The sequence below is a fragment of the Salvelinus namaycush genome, chromosome 37 (assembly GCF_016432855.1).
Source record: "Salvelinus namaycush isolate Seneca chromosome 37, SaNama_1.0, whole genome shotgun sequence".
Classification (NCBI taxonomy): Eukaryota; Metazoa; Chordata; class Actinopteri; order Salmoniformes; family Salmonidae; genus Salvelinus; species Salvelinus namaycush.
Genome location: NC_052343.1, coordinates 5,015,644 through 5,032,488, shown reverse-complemented (window position 1 = coordinate 5,032,488; position 16,845 = coordinate 5,015,644). Strand labels below are relative to the sequence as shown.

The 16,845-nt window shown below is 40.5% G+C and overlaps 2 protein-coding genes across 2 annotated transcripts in view; one reads left to right on the top strand and one right to left on the bottom strand.

Annotated features, from left to right (window-relative positions):
* Positions 1 to 1,273: 1,273 nt before the first annotated feature.
* LOC120030831 (transmembrane protein 74-like) lies at positions 1,274 to 3,228 on the bottom strand. The gene is made up of 2 exons (XM_038976289.1): positions 3,141 to 3,228; positions 1,274 to 2,477 (listed from the first exon to the last, which is right to left on the bottom strand). The coding sequence occupies exon 2, from the start codon at positions 2,413 to 2,415 to the stop codon at positions 1,567 to 1,569; it is 849 nt and encodes a 282-aa protein (XP_038832217.1). The 5' UTR covers positions 2,416 to 2,477; positions 3,141 to 3,228; the 3' UTR covers positions 1,274 to 1,566.
* Positions 3,229 to 14,100: 10,872 nt separating this feature from the next.
* The window catches only part of LOC120031578 (thyrotropin-releasing hormone receptor-like), a 4,426-nt gene continuing 1,681 nt past the window's right edge, over positions 14,101 to 16,845 (top strand). Inside the window, exon 1 of the mRNA XM_038977387.1 lies at positions 14,101 to 14,883. Within this exon, the coding sequence (XP_038833315.1) occupies positions 14,101 to 14,883 (783 nt within the window). The remainder of the gene's footprint in view (positions 14,884 to 16,845) is intronic.

The window sequence follows — 16,845 nt, the reverse complement described above, 5'->3', positions numbered from 1 at the left end:
TGTAGTATTACTGTACCATACATTAGCCATAACTGTGCAATTGTCACAAAAGAAGATGTTCTCGAGACTGTAGGGTCTCATTACAGTTATAGTAACAACAGTCTTACCATGTTGCTGTAATTCTTGGGGTGTATATTTTATTCCATTACCGTATATATGCATGATCGAACAGTAGAGTGGAAAACACATGACGAGTATAATGAGTACAACATGAATTTGCCCCACAAAATGACAACATGAATTAGCTGTTGCTAGTGATAACCAACAAGCATATTTTCCCTCGAGGCAAACACTTGTGATTGTGAATAAACGCTTTGAAGAATTGAAATCATGGAACCATTTTCAAGGTAACAAGTCTCCTTTGATGCCTCTTGACTTATAGGCCACTGCAGTAGTCCTACAATACAGAGACGATCGCAAATGACAGTGGTGGTGTGTCTCACTTCACCATGGAGAAAATGATTCTCAAACAACAGTTCTATGAACTGAATAGAACATTTCCTGTTTTTGTTGCACCCATCATTTCTGGTTTGTTAAAAGAAATAGATCCCTCTTCCAGTAACATTTTAAAGGCATATCTGAGACTTCTCAAAGGAATACAATACGGTTTAGAGTGTTGTAGGATGTGCGTCCATTAGTGGCCTATAATAAAAACATTGGTAGCGTAGGCCTAGCCTATAAATAAAAGCCTATTTCTCTTAAAGATACACTATTAATTGCATTGTTATATTGTGACCCAGTGAGTTCTCATGTTGCGTGATCATTCAAGTATGATAATTGCATATACTGCAGGTACAGTACATTAGAAGTAGGTTATTTGAAGTGTACAGTACAATACAGGGCAGGACAGCTTTATAAACTGGGGCAAGTCGTTCATGTGTGATTATGTGGCCCCCCTCTGTACACACACACAGTGAGAAACCACAGTGAGAATTATGCTCACCTGCATTGAGGAAGTAAGAAAGGTCATTGGATGTTAGCATGTGCACCACTGAGCAGATTTTGTCATATCAGATTTGATATAGTGCACTAGACTAGGCTAATATATCTCACTTTCTAAACTCATGAGACAGACACTTTTCCCTCTAAAATGCGTGTATGCATCACATTACAGACTGTCGGGCACTTTCACATAAAAAATGGATCACCTTAATAATAAATGAAACCTCTCAGAGATTGCATTTAGGAAAAATGTGACCCAGCATTTTCCATTTCCAAAAACAAGTTAAAAAAATAAAAAAAACGTAGATGTTTTTTATTTTTTATTATTGTTGTCATGCTTATTTATTCTGTATCATTTTGGCAATTTGCTTACCTGGTTAAATAGGCCTATGCCTTGCACTTCCATTAAATTATATGGAGATGATACTTTAAGACAATGTATACTTCATAATCTTGGATATTAAAACAAATTCATATTTGAACAGTTATGCTAATGTGACTGTAGGTAGACCGACTGATGTGTTCAGGTTGCACGCTTTGGGTCTGGAGTACCTACACCATGCATCATTGTGTTGCCCTGGCTTAGTAACACAAGACAAAGTATTTTGTCAACTGGATATCATTTTAATTCAAGGTCTCATCTATCTCTTCCTTCATAGACAGGTGTGCGGACGACCGACTAGGGCTAGACCTCGTTTTTAAAATGATGGAGCCATATAGTTTCGCTGAGTGCTTGGAATATGCAAAGGCTTTTCTCCTGTACATCTCTCCCTGCCACATAGATATCATTAGCAGAGTGGACAGCACTACCCCGCCCAGCGTCAGTAGACAAAGCCCTGCTATCACGCACCTATCCAGGTGTGCCCCTACCCTGGCACTTTCGATTTCCAGCCTCTCCATCTCCCTCGCGGACACGCTCTCCGGGTCCACTTTGACCTCGCGAGGGACTGCATAGGATATAATCACTAACGAGATCCCAGTGACTAGGAAAGTGACCGCGCTTATAAAACCGTAATCTACAGATGCCCCCGAACTTTCTGATGCGAGATCGTCATCTGACATTAGGGAGAGCTCATGCAACCCCTCGGGCCGAATGTCGCTCGCACAGTCATTAGGCCTACACCAGGATTTGTGGATACTTTCCCCACTTTTCCCAGGGCTTGCCAGGCGCAAATTCACATTCTCGTCGACATAGGTGAAAGATGTCTCTGATTCCTCGTCGCAGCACACTCTGACCTTCTCCACCGCAGGGTGACCGTGTTTAAAATGCGGACCTCCGTTAAGGGGAACCGTCCTTGGTGCTGAATTACACAGTCCTTTGCAGCCCGGAGCTGAGATAGAGAGCGCCCCTCCGGCTGAACTGCTCGCTTTACGAACATGAACCGGATTGGAAGCCCAGTCAAGGACGCAGGGAGGATCGGGTTGTCTGCCTCTTCCTCCCTTATCTATATAAAGCAGCTCTACAGAAGCCATTCGATTCTTTCCGCTGGTTCACTTCAATTATTTCCCCACGGCGTTCTGAGTCCGCAGCATCCCTGATGAGAAATAATTGACAAAGCAGATGTCACCATAGGGCCTGATTATTAAAAACGATCAAATTATTGCATTGGGAAAACAGCAGACACCTGTGCGTAATTTGTGGCGCTTCAAGCGCATTTTGGGCAAGTATGCTCATGATGTTATCAGAAATACTTAGCCTAAAATTGTACAATTGTTTGGGTTTAAGTAATTTGCTCCATGTATACAAAGCGATTAAAGTGACCGATTAGCAGTATCCAATTAGTGTGCAATCCCCTTAAACCCGATTATCTGTAATTATTTTTCAAACATAATGTATATCATATTATGGAAGAACACACACTTCACTATACCTAGTCATGAGAAGTGTACATAACTGTATCGTAGGGCACATACAATTTCCAATAATAGGCTGTTATGGAGATAAATCATTTCAGTAGGCTGCTTTGTGCCGGAATGGGGATGAGTTTGAAGTAGATAAAACGCTTTCAACGCCTTGCAATATGCTTATTCACAACATCGCTGTGAAATGTTGAAGATGAATCAAATCACGGTATAGTTTTTGCGATGTGTATTTGGAGCATGCCTAGTCTTCCCTTTAGCCACAGCGCATCTGCTTAGTGTGCTCAGCTAATACAAACTACTGCATTTCAGGAAATAATTCATATAAAAGCACTTACTTCTTCAGAATTCATTATGTCGAATTGTCTTCATATGCCAGAATACTTTGTATCGAGGAATCATAATAGATCGATGACTAAATGCCTTTAACGAAACTGAAACCGTAGCCTCGAGTCCTCGTCTGCTTGAGAGGAAAGATTGTCGCTGTAGTCCCTCCCTCCCACGCACGGGTTTAAGCTGCCTCGCTATGGTGCTGAAATGAGCTGGCTACCCCCGGTACCCTTGAACAGATGCAGATTACTTCGGTGTGCATTCAAATAAACACACACCAGAGAGGATTTAATTCTTATGGACCTCTGCATTTGAAGTCCATATAGACTTAAATATTTTGCCCCTAAAGTATCAACCTTATGGAAATTCGATATCGTTTATTTGATCAAATGTCAATTAACGTTACTAGAGCTGTGTTAATAAATCTTCTCAAGATGTATACTTCGTGTAGATGCTTGGTTGCATCAAGTGAAAACATGCATAGGCCTAAACCACTAGCCAGTTTACAGTGAATTGTCAACTGATCCACATGGGAGAAAGGGAAAGGGGGCACCTAGTCAATTGTACAACTGAATGCATTCAACTGAAATGTGTCTTCCGCAATTAGCCTAACCCCTCTGAATCAGAGAGATGCGGGTGGCTGCCTTAATCGACATCCACGTCATCGGCGCCAGGGGAGCAGTAGTTGTTGGGGGTTAACTGCCTTGCTCAGTAACCTTTCGGTTATTGGCCCAACAATCTGTGCCCTGGCCCCATGGAAGATTAGTGGTCACTATGTCAAAGGCATAATTTAATCCATGTTAAATCTAGAGAGCTAGCCCTGAAAATATTAGTACATGTCATTCATTCACATATCCTGAGTCCCGCCTCATCTTTGTAAAGCTTTAAAGCAATCCGAACGATACAGTACAATGATTTTTCCGAATGGCAACACTTTGCATTTCAATTGATGCCATTGTCAACTCCACCTGCATATTTGTTAGTATAACCCTATCCCTTTATGCAGCTGTGTCCCATGCACCACAATTCAAAGCTATTGAGGTCATGCAAATATCGAGAGAGCCAACTATACATTCCAGACCACAAAAAAGACAACAGCATCAGACAGAATTGCCCAGTCACACGTTGCCAGCAGCAGACCAGAAGCAGTACAGGGAGAAGGACTTTGGCCCATGGCCCAATAAGCTACCGTTTAACAGATGAGGCTGGAGGAGAGAGGAGAGAGAGGAGGGAAGTGATTAATCTAGCCAGTTGTTACAGCAGAGCTTGGGAAGCAATACTGCTCAGTCATGGCTTGATGTATCATGCCCCTGCATTATGAGAATGGCCAGGCTGCTGTCTATTCCAAGTGTGAACAGAGCTGGTACAGTATGTGACTGTGTACTTATCTCAGACTTACAGGCCATCGGTTGTTATCTGCTACAGCTAGGCTACACCACTCCGCCAAGGACAAATGCCCTGCATGCGGCAAAGACAGCAGCCCAGAGGCCAGTACATCTTCATAGAGTGTCTCATGCCACTGGCACATCCAAAGGTAGAATGGGCTGTAGATGATATACATGGATAGGCCACTCCTTGTGCATTATCTTTAGGGGATAACACATTTAGATTCAGAAAACTGTCCATGTCCTCAAAGAGGCAATTCCTTTTGCAGCGATCACAATGAAGACAACGTAACATATTAACTAACAACATCAAAATAGGAAAGGATATTTACAAGCAAGTATGCTGGATGTACAAAGAATATGTATGTACTAGAACAATCTTGACACTGTTCTATAAAACACCATACTTATTATTGCAGTATAGATGGGTTGTGGTATTTAGTTATCTGTTATGGTACGGAGGTGCGGGCAGTGTACTGTACATAAATAGAACATAAAGCCTAGGTCTAAAACCTAAGCACTAAACATTAACCAGCTAATGTAAACAGGTAACAGGCTCCCACTGTACATGCCCATGTCACGTGATGATATATGATTCGATTCATCTATTCGACTTATTTCAATTACATTTACGAGCAATTTCAAGTGTACAGAAGGAAATATGATCAAGCATCAGCCTCTGGGCATCTCAAGGCCAATGCTTGCTGGATTAATAATACGGAGGTGGCTCAGTGGCGTGTGCCTTAGAGATTGTTTTTTGAGAGTTGTCACGCAAACCCTAGCTGCATTTGAGATGTTTTGACACCGTCTTTCAGGGGAGGACAAGGCAGGGTGGCCAGAGCATTACGAGAAAACAAAATGACCTCAGGGACACTATTAGAGATGAAAAGGACAGAGTATAATAGAGAGATAGGGAGTAGTAGAGAAATCTGAGAGCGGTTGTAGAGGTTGGTAACAGTTAGACAGGGTCATCAAATATTCAGTAGTTGGCACTGAAGGTTCATTGAATGGTTTTCCTAATTGGACCAAGGTCTTGCCCTGACATGGATACTATGGGTTATGTTGTAACTTCTCGCAATGTAGTGCTGTTTTCTCTCATTTGAATATCAATCAGCTTTTTTTTTTAATGCCTTTCAGAAGGAATACATCTCAAAAGATGGAAGCAAAAACACAGGAAGGTGAGGCTGTGTGTGTGTGTGTGTGTGTGTGTGTGTGTGTGTGTGTGTGTGTGTGTGTGTGTGTGTGTGTGTGTGTGTGTGTGTGTGTGTGTGTGTGTGTGTGTGTGTGTGTGTGTGTGTGCCCCAGATTGGCAGATTAAAGAAGACATTCATCTTTTGATGAAAAGATAAAGAGATAAAACACTTTTTTTGCAACAATCATTAACTCATGCTGCTCATTCGATTAAACTTCTAGGCAGGGATAATTGATTATTATTTTCTGTCTACCCGCACTCTCTGCATTATAATTCATTTAATGCTATCAACTAAGGCCTCTACCATAGCGTGGCTTCCTTTGCATACTAATTTATCTGGAAGCTATTTTGTGCAATTCTACGACTTGCCCCTAAATGTCTATGCAACTGAAATATTAGTCCTATCTCTTTGTGATATTTAGATACTTTTACTGTATCTAATTATGATATTATTACACCATACAGTTGAAAATCTAGTTTTAGAGTGAGCAATATTTGCTATTATTGCGATCAAACCACGTCATGGGGATTTAGTGTTGGGTCATAAAAACAGCTATTTGGTGTTTTTTGTATGCAGAGCATACTTTTTTGCAGGAAAGCTGTTTATTATGGAAAACACACAGGTTTGAAGCAGGGATAGGTTTTGTTCATTAGTCAAATTACATAAGCTTGACTTCGGGCCAAATGTCATTCATTTTTGGAGGCGAAACATACCAAACCTTGAGAAGTCTGTTGGCAAAGTAACCAAGGCAAATACAAAAAATAAAACAAACCTTTATTTTTGTTGTTGTGGAGTTTAGCTCGAAAGTTAAATTAGAAAAGGAATGTTCTCACAAAATGCTTTGTAATAAATAATTCATGGCATTAGCATAAAATAGGATTACATCACAGTCAAACATTTTATGAAATAGATATTCATAAATTAATGGACTCCTTCTACCTGACAACGCTGCAATAACTTAGTCAGATACACATTCACGTTTCAGTTTAAGATTAATGATAATCCATCACAGCCAGTCAACTATGACCCCAACATTTTAATTATGTCTCAGACTACTCGCTCAGCAAACACACCCAAGAGATTATTTAGCCTAAAGGAATACCCCCCCCCCCCCCCCCCCCTCCTGAGAGAATGCAGCAGTTCAAAAATTGAAATATGTTTGGTGGTAACAGAGGAAACTTGTCCACATGGTGAGAAACAAAAGCAGTTTTTACCTCTTCCTCTATAATATAACATTACCATTTTGCAAGAGTGCAGTTGAACTGATACCAAAACAGTTTGGGGATTCAATTGACAGTTTGACTGTTTTTAAAAATACACTGACTGTATAAAACATTAGAATATTGAGTTGCACCCCCTTTTTGCCCTCAAAACAGCCTCAATTCTCCGGGGCATGGACTACAAGGTGTCGAAAAGCATTCTACAGGGCTTCTGGGCCCACGTTGACTCCAAGTTGGCTGGATTCCCTTTGGGTGGTGGACCATTCTTGTTCCACGCGGGAAACAGTTGAGCGTGAAAAACCCAGCAGCGTTACAGTTCTTGCTTGACACAATCAAACCGGTGCGCCTGGCACCTACTACCATATCCCGTTCAAAGGCACTTAAATCTTTTGTCTTGCCCATTCAATTCGCCCTCTGAATGGCACACATACACAATACAATACATACTTAAAAATCCTTCTATAACCTGTCGTATCCTGTTCATTCAGTCAATCCCCTGATGAAATGAGGCTGTTCTGGGTTGGGGTGCGAGGGGGGGGGGGCAGTCGTCAGTGATGAATGAATCTGCATTAAGAAGTTACAGTTTTCATAATTATCCCCCTTGAGTATAATTGGGTCTGTTAAGAGTCCTAATTAATTGTTGTGTTTCATATTCCTTTAGGCATTCCTTGACCTAAACAAAAGCACACAATTGTGGTGGATGTATTTCCCCAAGTCCCTCTATTTGCAATTTGTCCACAAGATGGCAGTGAAAGCCCATTCTAATAATACTTGTGAGTACCTGCAGAATCATGTCGATGTGATTATGAGAACACTCCACTGATCAAGTCACATTTGTTTTGTGAGCGGTGTCCATGACTATTATTTAGGTGGTGTGGTATATTAATATATGAACTATAACAATTTTCTTACTGAATCATGCTTAAATGTCCAATCACAGAGAGGTTTTACAATGGGATATTTTTATTGGCCGTTTGCACATTCATTGTTATTTTTGCTGTAAACCCACGACAGACTGGAAACAACAAGTACCTTGCTCCAGGTCACAACAGCAGTAACCTGACATATTGATCCCAGTAACCCTTTGATTGAGTTAAATAAAGGTTAAATAAATAAATTCAAATAAATTGACGTCAACCCAGAGATTTATCACATCAGCCTTGGGAGTCGAGGCCTCAAATCAACCCTTCAATATGTATCGATAACATATTAGACTGAGGTCATTTTGAACCCCTTTAGTGAAGGTATTGTGCTTAGGGTGTCCAATTGTAATTACATGCCTCTCTCCATCTGTACTTTGAAAAATGTGTGCTCTTAACCTCCTGAACTCTGCCTGTGAGGACGGATACACTATATATATATTCTGCTACATAACTAATATATGTATCCCTCTACTGACATGGTATGGGTCGACAGAGCCATGACAATAAAGTAATGACACACAGGAGCAGATGGGTCACAGCAGACAAGACCGTTTATTAATTGATGCATTATCAGCATTAACTATTTCAGCCATTCAACACAGATGCACTCTTGAACTTTATGTTTAACTCCAGCCAGTAGTTTTGAAAGTGGTGCTCACAAGCCGAAACGGGTTTCCCGTTTTTTGTGTACTACTTCATCCAATCAGTGGCGTGCCGTGGGCCTGGGGCCTGGGCCTTCAGTGAGGTACTACACAGTCCCACCCGAATTAATCCACCTCTTAATACCATCATTATGATGCCATGGCTCTAGACACTATACATTTAGACAGAAACGCAGTATAACCAGGCGTTGCGTCACCTTGAAATTGACAAATTGACGTTTTTGGGTAAACAGTGTTTACCCAAAAACATGACACAATCAATGAGTCTTTTCAATATTTCCCTTCACCTTTTCATTGTGCAGCTCCGTTGCCCTGTGCGCTTGTTCTTTGAGCTGTAGATCCACTCCGGTGTCCCCAAAAGTTTTCAAAAGCACCATTGCTTGTAGGAGCCTGTGAGCCATTGACAGCGCTCGTAGTTGAAACTTTGAAAGTGGCGAGCGAACGAACCCATTTCCCGCCTGTGACAGGCTTTGTAGCGTCGGGCGACCTCTCCTTACAATGTCTAACTTTTCTTGAAAAGTTCGTCTTGAGAATGGCGTTATAATTATATCCTCGACCAAATCGATATCTTCTCCTCCTTCCGCCATTGTGGGTTGAAAAAACAGCTTAGTAGTACGCGAATTAATTCGTTTATCAAATTCAGTTTCCTAGATCTGCAAAGACCTGCCCATAGGACCTGCCTCTCAATATTGGTAATCCAATCAAAAGACGTGCACGCACTACGCCTGCTAGCTGGCTCCTGTGTAACACTGGAGCCAGCCAGCAGGCGTACAATAGCCAACTCTAATAGCCAACTCTGCCGGGGCGGCAGGGTAGCCTAGTGGTTAGAGCGTTGGGCTAGTAACCGAAAGGTTGCAAGTTCAAATCCCCGAGCTGACAAGGTACAAATCTGTCGTTCTGCCCCTGAACAAGGCAGTTAACCCACTGTTCCTAGGCCGTCATTGAAAATAAGAGTTTGTTCTTAACTGACTTGCCTAGTTAAATAAAGGTTAAAAATGTAAGTCGCTCTGGATAAGAGTGTCTGCTAAATGACTTAAATGTAAATGTCTAAAGCTGATTGGTTGACACTAAATTTTCATTTCCATTCACTATAAGCTACAAGCGCCCGCACTGTTGATTCTGAAGGCCTGAGGGCAGATTTTAGACCCCTGGCAACACATGATGGCTGAATATGATTGGATAAAAGATCTAACATAAAGACCAGCCCTCCAAATCTCAACCTGGGGCTGGAAGCAGTGCAACCAAGAGGAAAGCTATGAAATGAAGAGTATAACTCTTACTCTGGGGAATAATTTAATACATATTTGTGGGAAAATATATTTAAAAAAAATATTATATTCTGATGATGTTTAGGCCAGCAGAGAAGGCCTTGCAGGCCCTGACGGCCCACCACTGCATCCAATTGTGTACTACCGCATCCATTTTGTGTCATATGTTACGAATTTGTATGATAGGCTATGTTATAAATCCAATTCATGGAATATGTTACACATTTATTGTGCTTAAAATGCCCTGGAGTCGATTGATGAACCGGTGCGTCAATCTCGCTAGCATAATACAAAAATCCCCATCAAAATCTGTCAATTTAAACTAGCACTGTGGCACTTACGCATCTGTGGTGAAAGGTGGCTGAGCTAGAGCAGTGTTTGTCAGACCATGACACAAAACTCCTGTAGGGTCTGAACGGTTTGACTTAATAACTATTATGACCACTCTGTGGAAAGGGGAGACTCTCAAGAACACAATGGTGGTAACCGGTACCGTTTTTTTTTTTTTAAATGAACGGAAGTATTACGGTAGTTTTGTACCTGCCCATAAAAGGGGTTGAATATGTAAAAAAGGATGCCGAGCTGTCATCAAGGCAAAGGGTGGCTACTTTGAAGAATCTCAAATATAACATATATTTAGATTTTTTTTAACACTTCTTTGGTTACTAAATGATTCCATATGTGTTATTTCGTAGTTCTGATGTCTTCTCTATTATTCTACAATGTAAAAATAAAGAAAAACCCTGGAATGATTAGGTGTGTCCAAACTTTTGACTGGTACTGTACATTTTAGTCATTTAGACACTGTGATTCAAAATTACACTTTGGTTCGTTCAACCTATTCAATTCAATTTGTCTGAAATCAAATAACGAATTTGACCGATCAATGTGATAAAAAATAATAATTAATTGATGCTTCTCAATTGCTTACAACACTTCATGCGCATTCACATTGCATAGCGATGGGTGCAATGTAGTGGCGATAGTCTAGCATAAGAGTTGGAGGCGTGGCCTAATGGGGCGTGGTTTTCACTTTGTAATTTTGGGCCACCCGTGAGAGTGCATGTCATTTCAGGTATTGTGTTGTTTTTTAATGATTATATGTTCACTGCCTGCGCTGACTCTTAAATGATATCTGCTTAATTAAGTACTGTGATACTAAAAAGCCTGGAAAGGTTTCCGTTGATGTAATGGCCACCATTTGGTTACAATATTTTAATTAGTTAATGTGAAAGTATTATGTAAAGAAAGTGTTTGGAGTCATTTATTCATGCAATGAAACCAACTTAATATCTCTTCTACTTGCACACAATCCCGGATCCGTTAGCACCCCCATCAGTAAAAAAGCTGACTAGCATAGCCTAGCATAGCGTCACAAGTAAATACTAGCATCTAAATATCATTAAATCACAAGTCCAAGACACCAGATGAAAGATACACATCTTGTGAATCCAGCCATCATTTCTGATTTTTAAAATGTTTTACAGGGAAGACACAATATGTAAATCTATTAGCTAACCACGATAGCAAAAGACACAACTTTTTTTACTCCACCATTTTTTTCCTGCATAGGTAGCTATCACAATTTCGACCAAATAAAGATATAAATAGCCACTAACCAAGAAACAACTTCATCAGATGACAGTCTGATAACATATTTATTGTATAGCATATGTTTTGTTAGAAAAATGTGCATATTTCAGGTATAAATCATAGTTTACCATTGCAGCCACCATCACAACTCTCACCAAAGCAGCTAGAATAACTACAGAAACCAACGTGAATTACCTAAATACTCATCATAAAACATTTCTGAAAAATACACAGCGTACAGCAAATGCAAGACAAAGATCTTGTGAATCTAGCCAATATTTCAGATTTTTTAAGCATTTAAGCATAGATTTTTTAGCATTATATTAGCTTACTACAATAGCCAACCACACAACAGCATTGATTCAAGCCAAAAATAGCGATAACGTATAAACCAGCAAAAGATATTAATTTTTTCACTAACCTTCTCAAACTTCTTCAGATGACAGTCCTATAACATCATATTACACAATACATATAGAGTTTGTTCGAAAATGTGCATATTTAGCGGCACAAATCGTGGTTATACAATGAGAATAGTAGCCAAGCTGCCAACAATATGTCGGGAGAAATCTTGGGAGAGGCACCTATTCTAATCAGTAACTAATCATAAACTTGACTAAAAAATACAGGTTGGACAGCAAATGAAAGATACATTAGTTCTTAATGCAATCGCTGTGTTAGATTTTTAAAATTAACGTTACTACGACATACAGCGTGCGTTAAAGCGAGACCGCACCGAAATTAATGGCGGAATATGCGTTTTACATTTTTCAACAGAACAACGAATTAACATCTTAAATAGTTCTTACTTTTTGATGAACTCCCATCAGAATCTTGGGCAAGGTGTCCTTTGTCCAAAAGAATCGTTGCTCGGTTGTAGAATGTCGTCTTCAACGTTGGAATTAGCAGTAAACATTAGCCATGTGGCAAAGACGTGCCCAACTCAGTAGAACGCAGCACAAATAAATACCTGAAAAATCGCAATATACTGATATAAACTGATATAACTCGGTTTAAAATAACAACATTATGATGTCTTTAACACCTATATCGAATAAAAACAGAGCCGGATATATCTAAGGGCTATAACCGGAGCTTACTAGAACGACATGCCGAGGTCCTTTTTGCGTCATGGCGAAGAGGAGAAAGGGAGGACACCACGTTGCCAGCGTATTTATAGGACTTCAGATCTGCCTAGCGACTCCATTTCAATTCTCACTATTCGCTGACATCCAGGGGAAGGCGTATGCAGTGCATCTCAACCAATAGAAGACAGGCAAATTAATAAACCGACCTCAGAACAGCTTGCAGAATTCAGCATTCTCACATCCTCATAGGAAAATTGCTCCAGCTCCAGTTCTGTTTTACTCACAGATATAATTCAAACGGTTTTAGAAACTAGAGAGTGTTTTCTATCCAATAGTAATATTAATATGCATATTGTACGAGCAAGAATTGAGTACGAGGCAGTTTAATTTGGGAACGAAATTATTACAAAGTGCAAACAGCCCCCTATTGAGAAAAGGTTAGGAGGACATTTATTTAATTGCTTGTAACCCAATTGAAAATGTGGATAGGTTATTCCAAAGTTAAATATCCACTTGGTAAAACATGAAAAAAGGGTTTTTATATATATTAGTTTTTATTTATGTTACTTTTTTAGGTTAAACCAGAAAGCCAAAGTACGTTCAGTGCTGGCTGGCTTGCCGCTGAACCTAAGCAGGGTTGCCCCCAGGGCAGTAATTGGGGACATTGCCCTGTGTAGGGTGCTGTCTTTCGGATGGGACGTTAAACGGGTGTCCTGATTCTCACTAAAGATCCCATGACACTTATCGTAAGACTAGGGGACAACCACGCTCTCACCAAGCTCTATGAAATATATAGTTCTCAGAACGTTATGTGCTAGCTGGGAGGTCAATGCAAGTAAGAGAAAGACACTGAACATGATGTCATGATGTCCATGATGTCCAAGCAAGACTTTCAGATAACCAATACATCTGAAAAGTCCAATTTGAGTAGGATTTTACAAATTTACAACCTGAAATATAGGTTTGGTAATAATCAAATATAACCGTTGGCATTGAATCATATATTTGGTTAATATATTTGGTTTCACACAAACGTAGTTCTCTAAAATTGAGAAACCTTAACTCATTTATTGTTTTAGGCTTTATCCAAATAGTAAATTTTTTACTGTGTACATGTTTTAAGTCCATTGTTAAAATTCACGCCCCTGCTCTATCATGCACGCATACACTGCTTTTCTGTTGGCTACAACCACACTACCAGAACAGCTGGTAGAGAGTGGAGCCACAGTCAAAGCGCTCTTTTGAGCTCTGTGCGTAATGAGAAGGCTGTCTTCTCAGACTGGAGCAGCGCACGACATGTCACACCTCTTTACTTTACCTCTTTGCCTTTACTGGCAGTTTGCCTAACTTCGTGCATAAAGAGGACTAAAACATGGGTAAACAGCACCAACATCCAAACCTGGTCTTCGTATTAATCGAATATATTTTGCTCGATTTTATATGATATATCGCTTTCATAACCTCATGAAATTAGTTCACTTTTATTTTGGATAAGTAATACAAATTACTTTATTGAATAATGACTTGGTTTTGGAACTAATAGATTTTTTTTAAGGGAGCTCTCGAGGCTATTTTAAATGTAAAGTCTATGTCTGAAATGAATTACTCCTCCAAGTGAAGAGTACAGAACTAAACCATGGAAAATGTTACTTCAAATCCAGATAACCAGACGCTTGGTCCATGGACTGATTATAGCATGGAATACAAAGTGGTCAGCATATTTTTTGTGATCCTTATCTGTGGGATAGGAATAGTTGGAAACGTTATGGTGATACTAGTTGTTCTTACAACCAAACACATGCGGACACCGACCAACTGTTACCTGGTGAGCTTGGCGGTGGCCGACCTGATGGTTCTGACTGCAGCGGGACTACCGAATATTACAGAGAGTTTCTATGGAGGAGGCTGGGTGTACGGATACGTCGGGTGCCTTAGCATAACTTATTTCCAGTACTTGGGCATCAACGCGTCTTCATGCTCCATCACCGCTTTCACCATTGAGCGGTACATAGCCATCTGCCACCCCATAAAAGCGCAGTTTATGTGCACTCTGTCAAGAGCAAAGAAAATCATCGTGGTCGTTTGGGCTTTTACCTCGCTCTACTGCGCCTTGTGGTTTTATCTGTCTGACACGAAAGAGTTGACTTACGACAATATTACCTTGGTCTCATGCGAATACAAAGTGTCAAGAAATCTTTACCTGCCAATCTACTTCACTGACTTTGCCGTGTTCTATGTGGTGCCTCTCATGCTAGCCACTGTTCTGTATGGATTTATCGCTAGAATTCTTTTCCTCAACCCATTGCCGGCAGACCCCAAGGAAAATACTAAAAAGTGGAAAAAAGAATCATGCCAAGGAAACAGGATGATGAGCACCAACAATTCATCCTGTAGCACAACTGCCCGCTCTCGCAGGCAGGTAAGTTGCCACTATTGTTTTAAAGTTGATCTTATAACGGCGTATCTACAGTGTAATAACTACAGTGTGTTTGTGTGTGACTCCAGTATAATTAGATTATGAATTCAGCAGTTTTATAATTGCACTGGTATGATAATCGTGAAGTTGGGGTGTTCATTCCCAGAATATACTGTACACTCTTACAAAAATTGCTTCCAAAAGGGTTCTTCGGCTGTCCCCATAGGAGAACCCATTTTGGTTCAAGGTAGAAGCCTTTTGGGTTCCATGTAGAACACTGTGTGGAAAGGTTTCTACCTCAAACCAAAAAGGCTTCTTCAAAGGGTTATTTTATGGGGACAGCCGAATAACCCTTTTAGGTTATAGATAATTAAGATATTTTTTTCTAAGAGTGTATGATAACATCCTAGACAAGTGAACATTTGCCCACTGGGCACAGACGTCAATTCAACGTCTATTCCACATCTATTCCACGTTAGTTCAACGTAATTTCATTGAAACGACGTGGAAACAACGTTAATCCAACCAGTGGGTAATCATTGTAAGTAGATTACAGTGTGCAGCACGAGCAAGTCAACATGCGACGAACCACATTAATATAGACTCATAAAGCCTCACCGCTATGCTGACAGCACACGCCACTGAATAATGTAGTTTGTAACACATGTAGAGCACACACAGCACCTGAGACTGAGCATGCGAATGGGAGGGGTGTAAGTTTATCTGAAGAAAGGGAGAGGTCCGCTATATGGAGTGGATTTTCAAGTATTGTGGTGCCAGCAGCATGTTATGGGAATGCTTGTCACCAGCAGGGACTGGAGACAGAGTACCGGCAATATAAATACTGGGATACATGTACACCATACCGGTTGAACATGAGCCAACACAATATTTAAAACGAAGATGCCAAGTAACCTGTAGGCTATTACACTACTGTTTATCATTAACGCATGTCACCCTCATGGAAATTAGTGAACGGACTAGAAAACTTGTGGAATACGCCTCAAAATGGGACGTGGTTCGACGATAACAGTGACATTTTGTGAAGGCAGAGATGAGTGGCCGAGAAGGAGATGCGACTGGACAGTGGACTCAGTTTACGAGTGTAGGCCCAATGAATGACAATCACAGAATGTAATTCCTTACACTTTTTGGTGATTTGTAACAGATGTCTTTTTCCATTCATCAAATGGCCGCTGCTCAGTGCACTGCATGGATTTGGGAATTAGTTTAGAGTGGACTAGCATGCTGACTACACCGCTCGCGTCGCGTGCGCGAGCGATGCAAAATCAATGTACACATACATGTTATTCAATCATTACACCCATACTGCTCGCTCGCGGTTCTTTTTGTGACGCTCAATGGCGAGTCCTGCCTCTCAAATTTCCTCATTGGTTTTTAGAAACATGCCATCTCCTCATTGGTTTTTGGGAGCATATACCCACGTGGGTGATTGAAAGATGAACTGACATCCACACTCCAGTCGGTTGTAGTAATGCACCATAAAGTTGGTTACCAACCGCCATATAAAGTCCAAAGAAGAAAAAGAAGCCTGTAGGAAGGAGGAGAGATGATGAGAAACAAATTCAGTTGACCGTTTTATCTGTGGATTAATTGTCGGAGTAGAGGACCTTGTGCATTTCAGGTAAAATAACAACCCAATGTTTATATCCCAGGACAAATTAGCCAGCACAGCAAGCTAGCTAGCTAAATTGCCATAATTGTTTCATTCTTTTCGAACTGTCCCCAAATTAATATTTCAACCTGCGTGTCCTAATCACTTCTGGTGTGGGTGAACAAAATCTATGTGTGCACGATGGCACACGTGGACGCACGCGTCCGGTTTGGTCAGTATGTAACATGCGCAGGTTGCCAGGCTTACAGGAGCCCTTTGAAGTAATTGAAGTAATCTACCTGTAAGAAATTAAATATATAGTACTTTCACCCCTGTTAAAAATGAAAGTA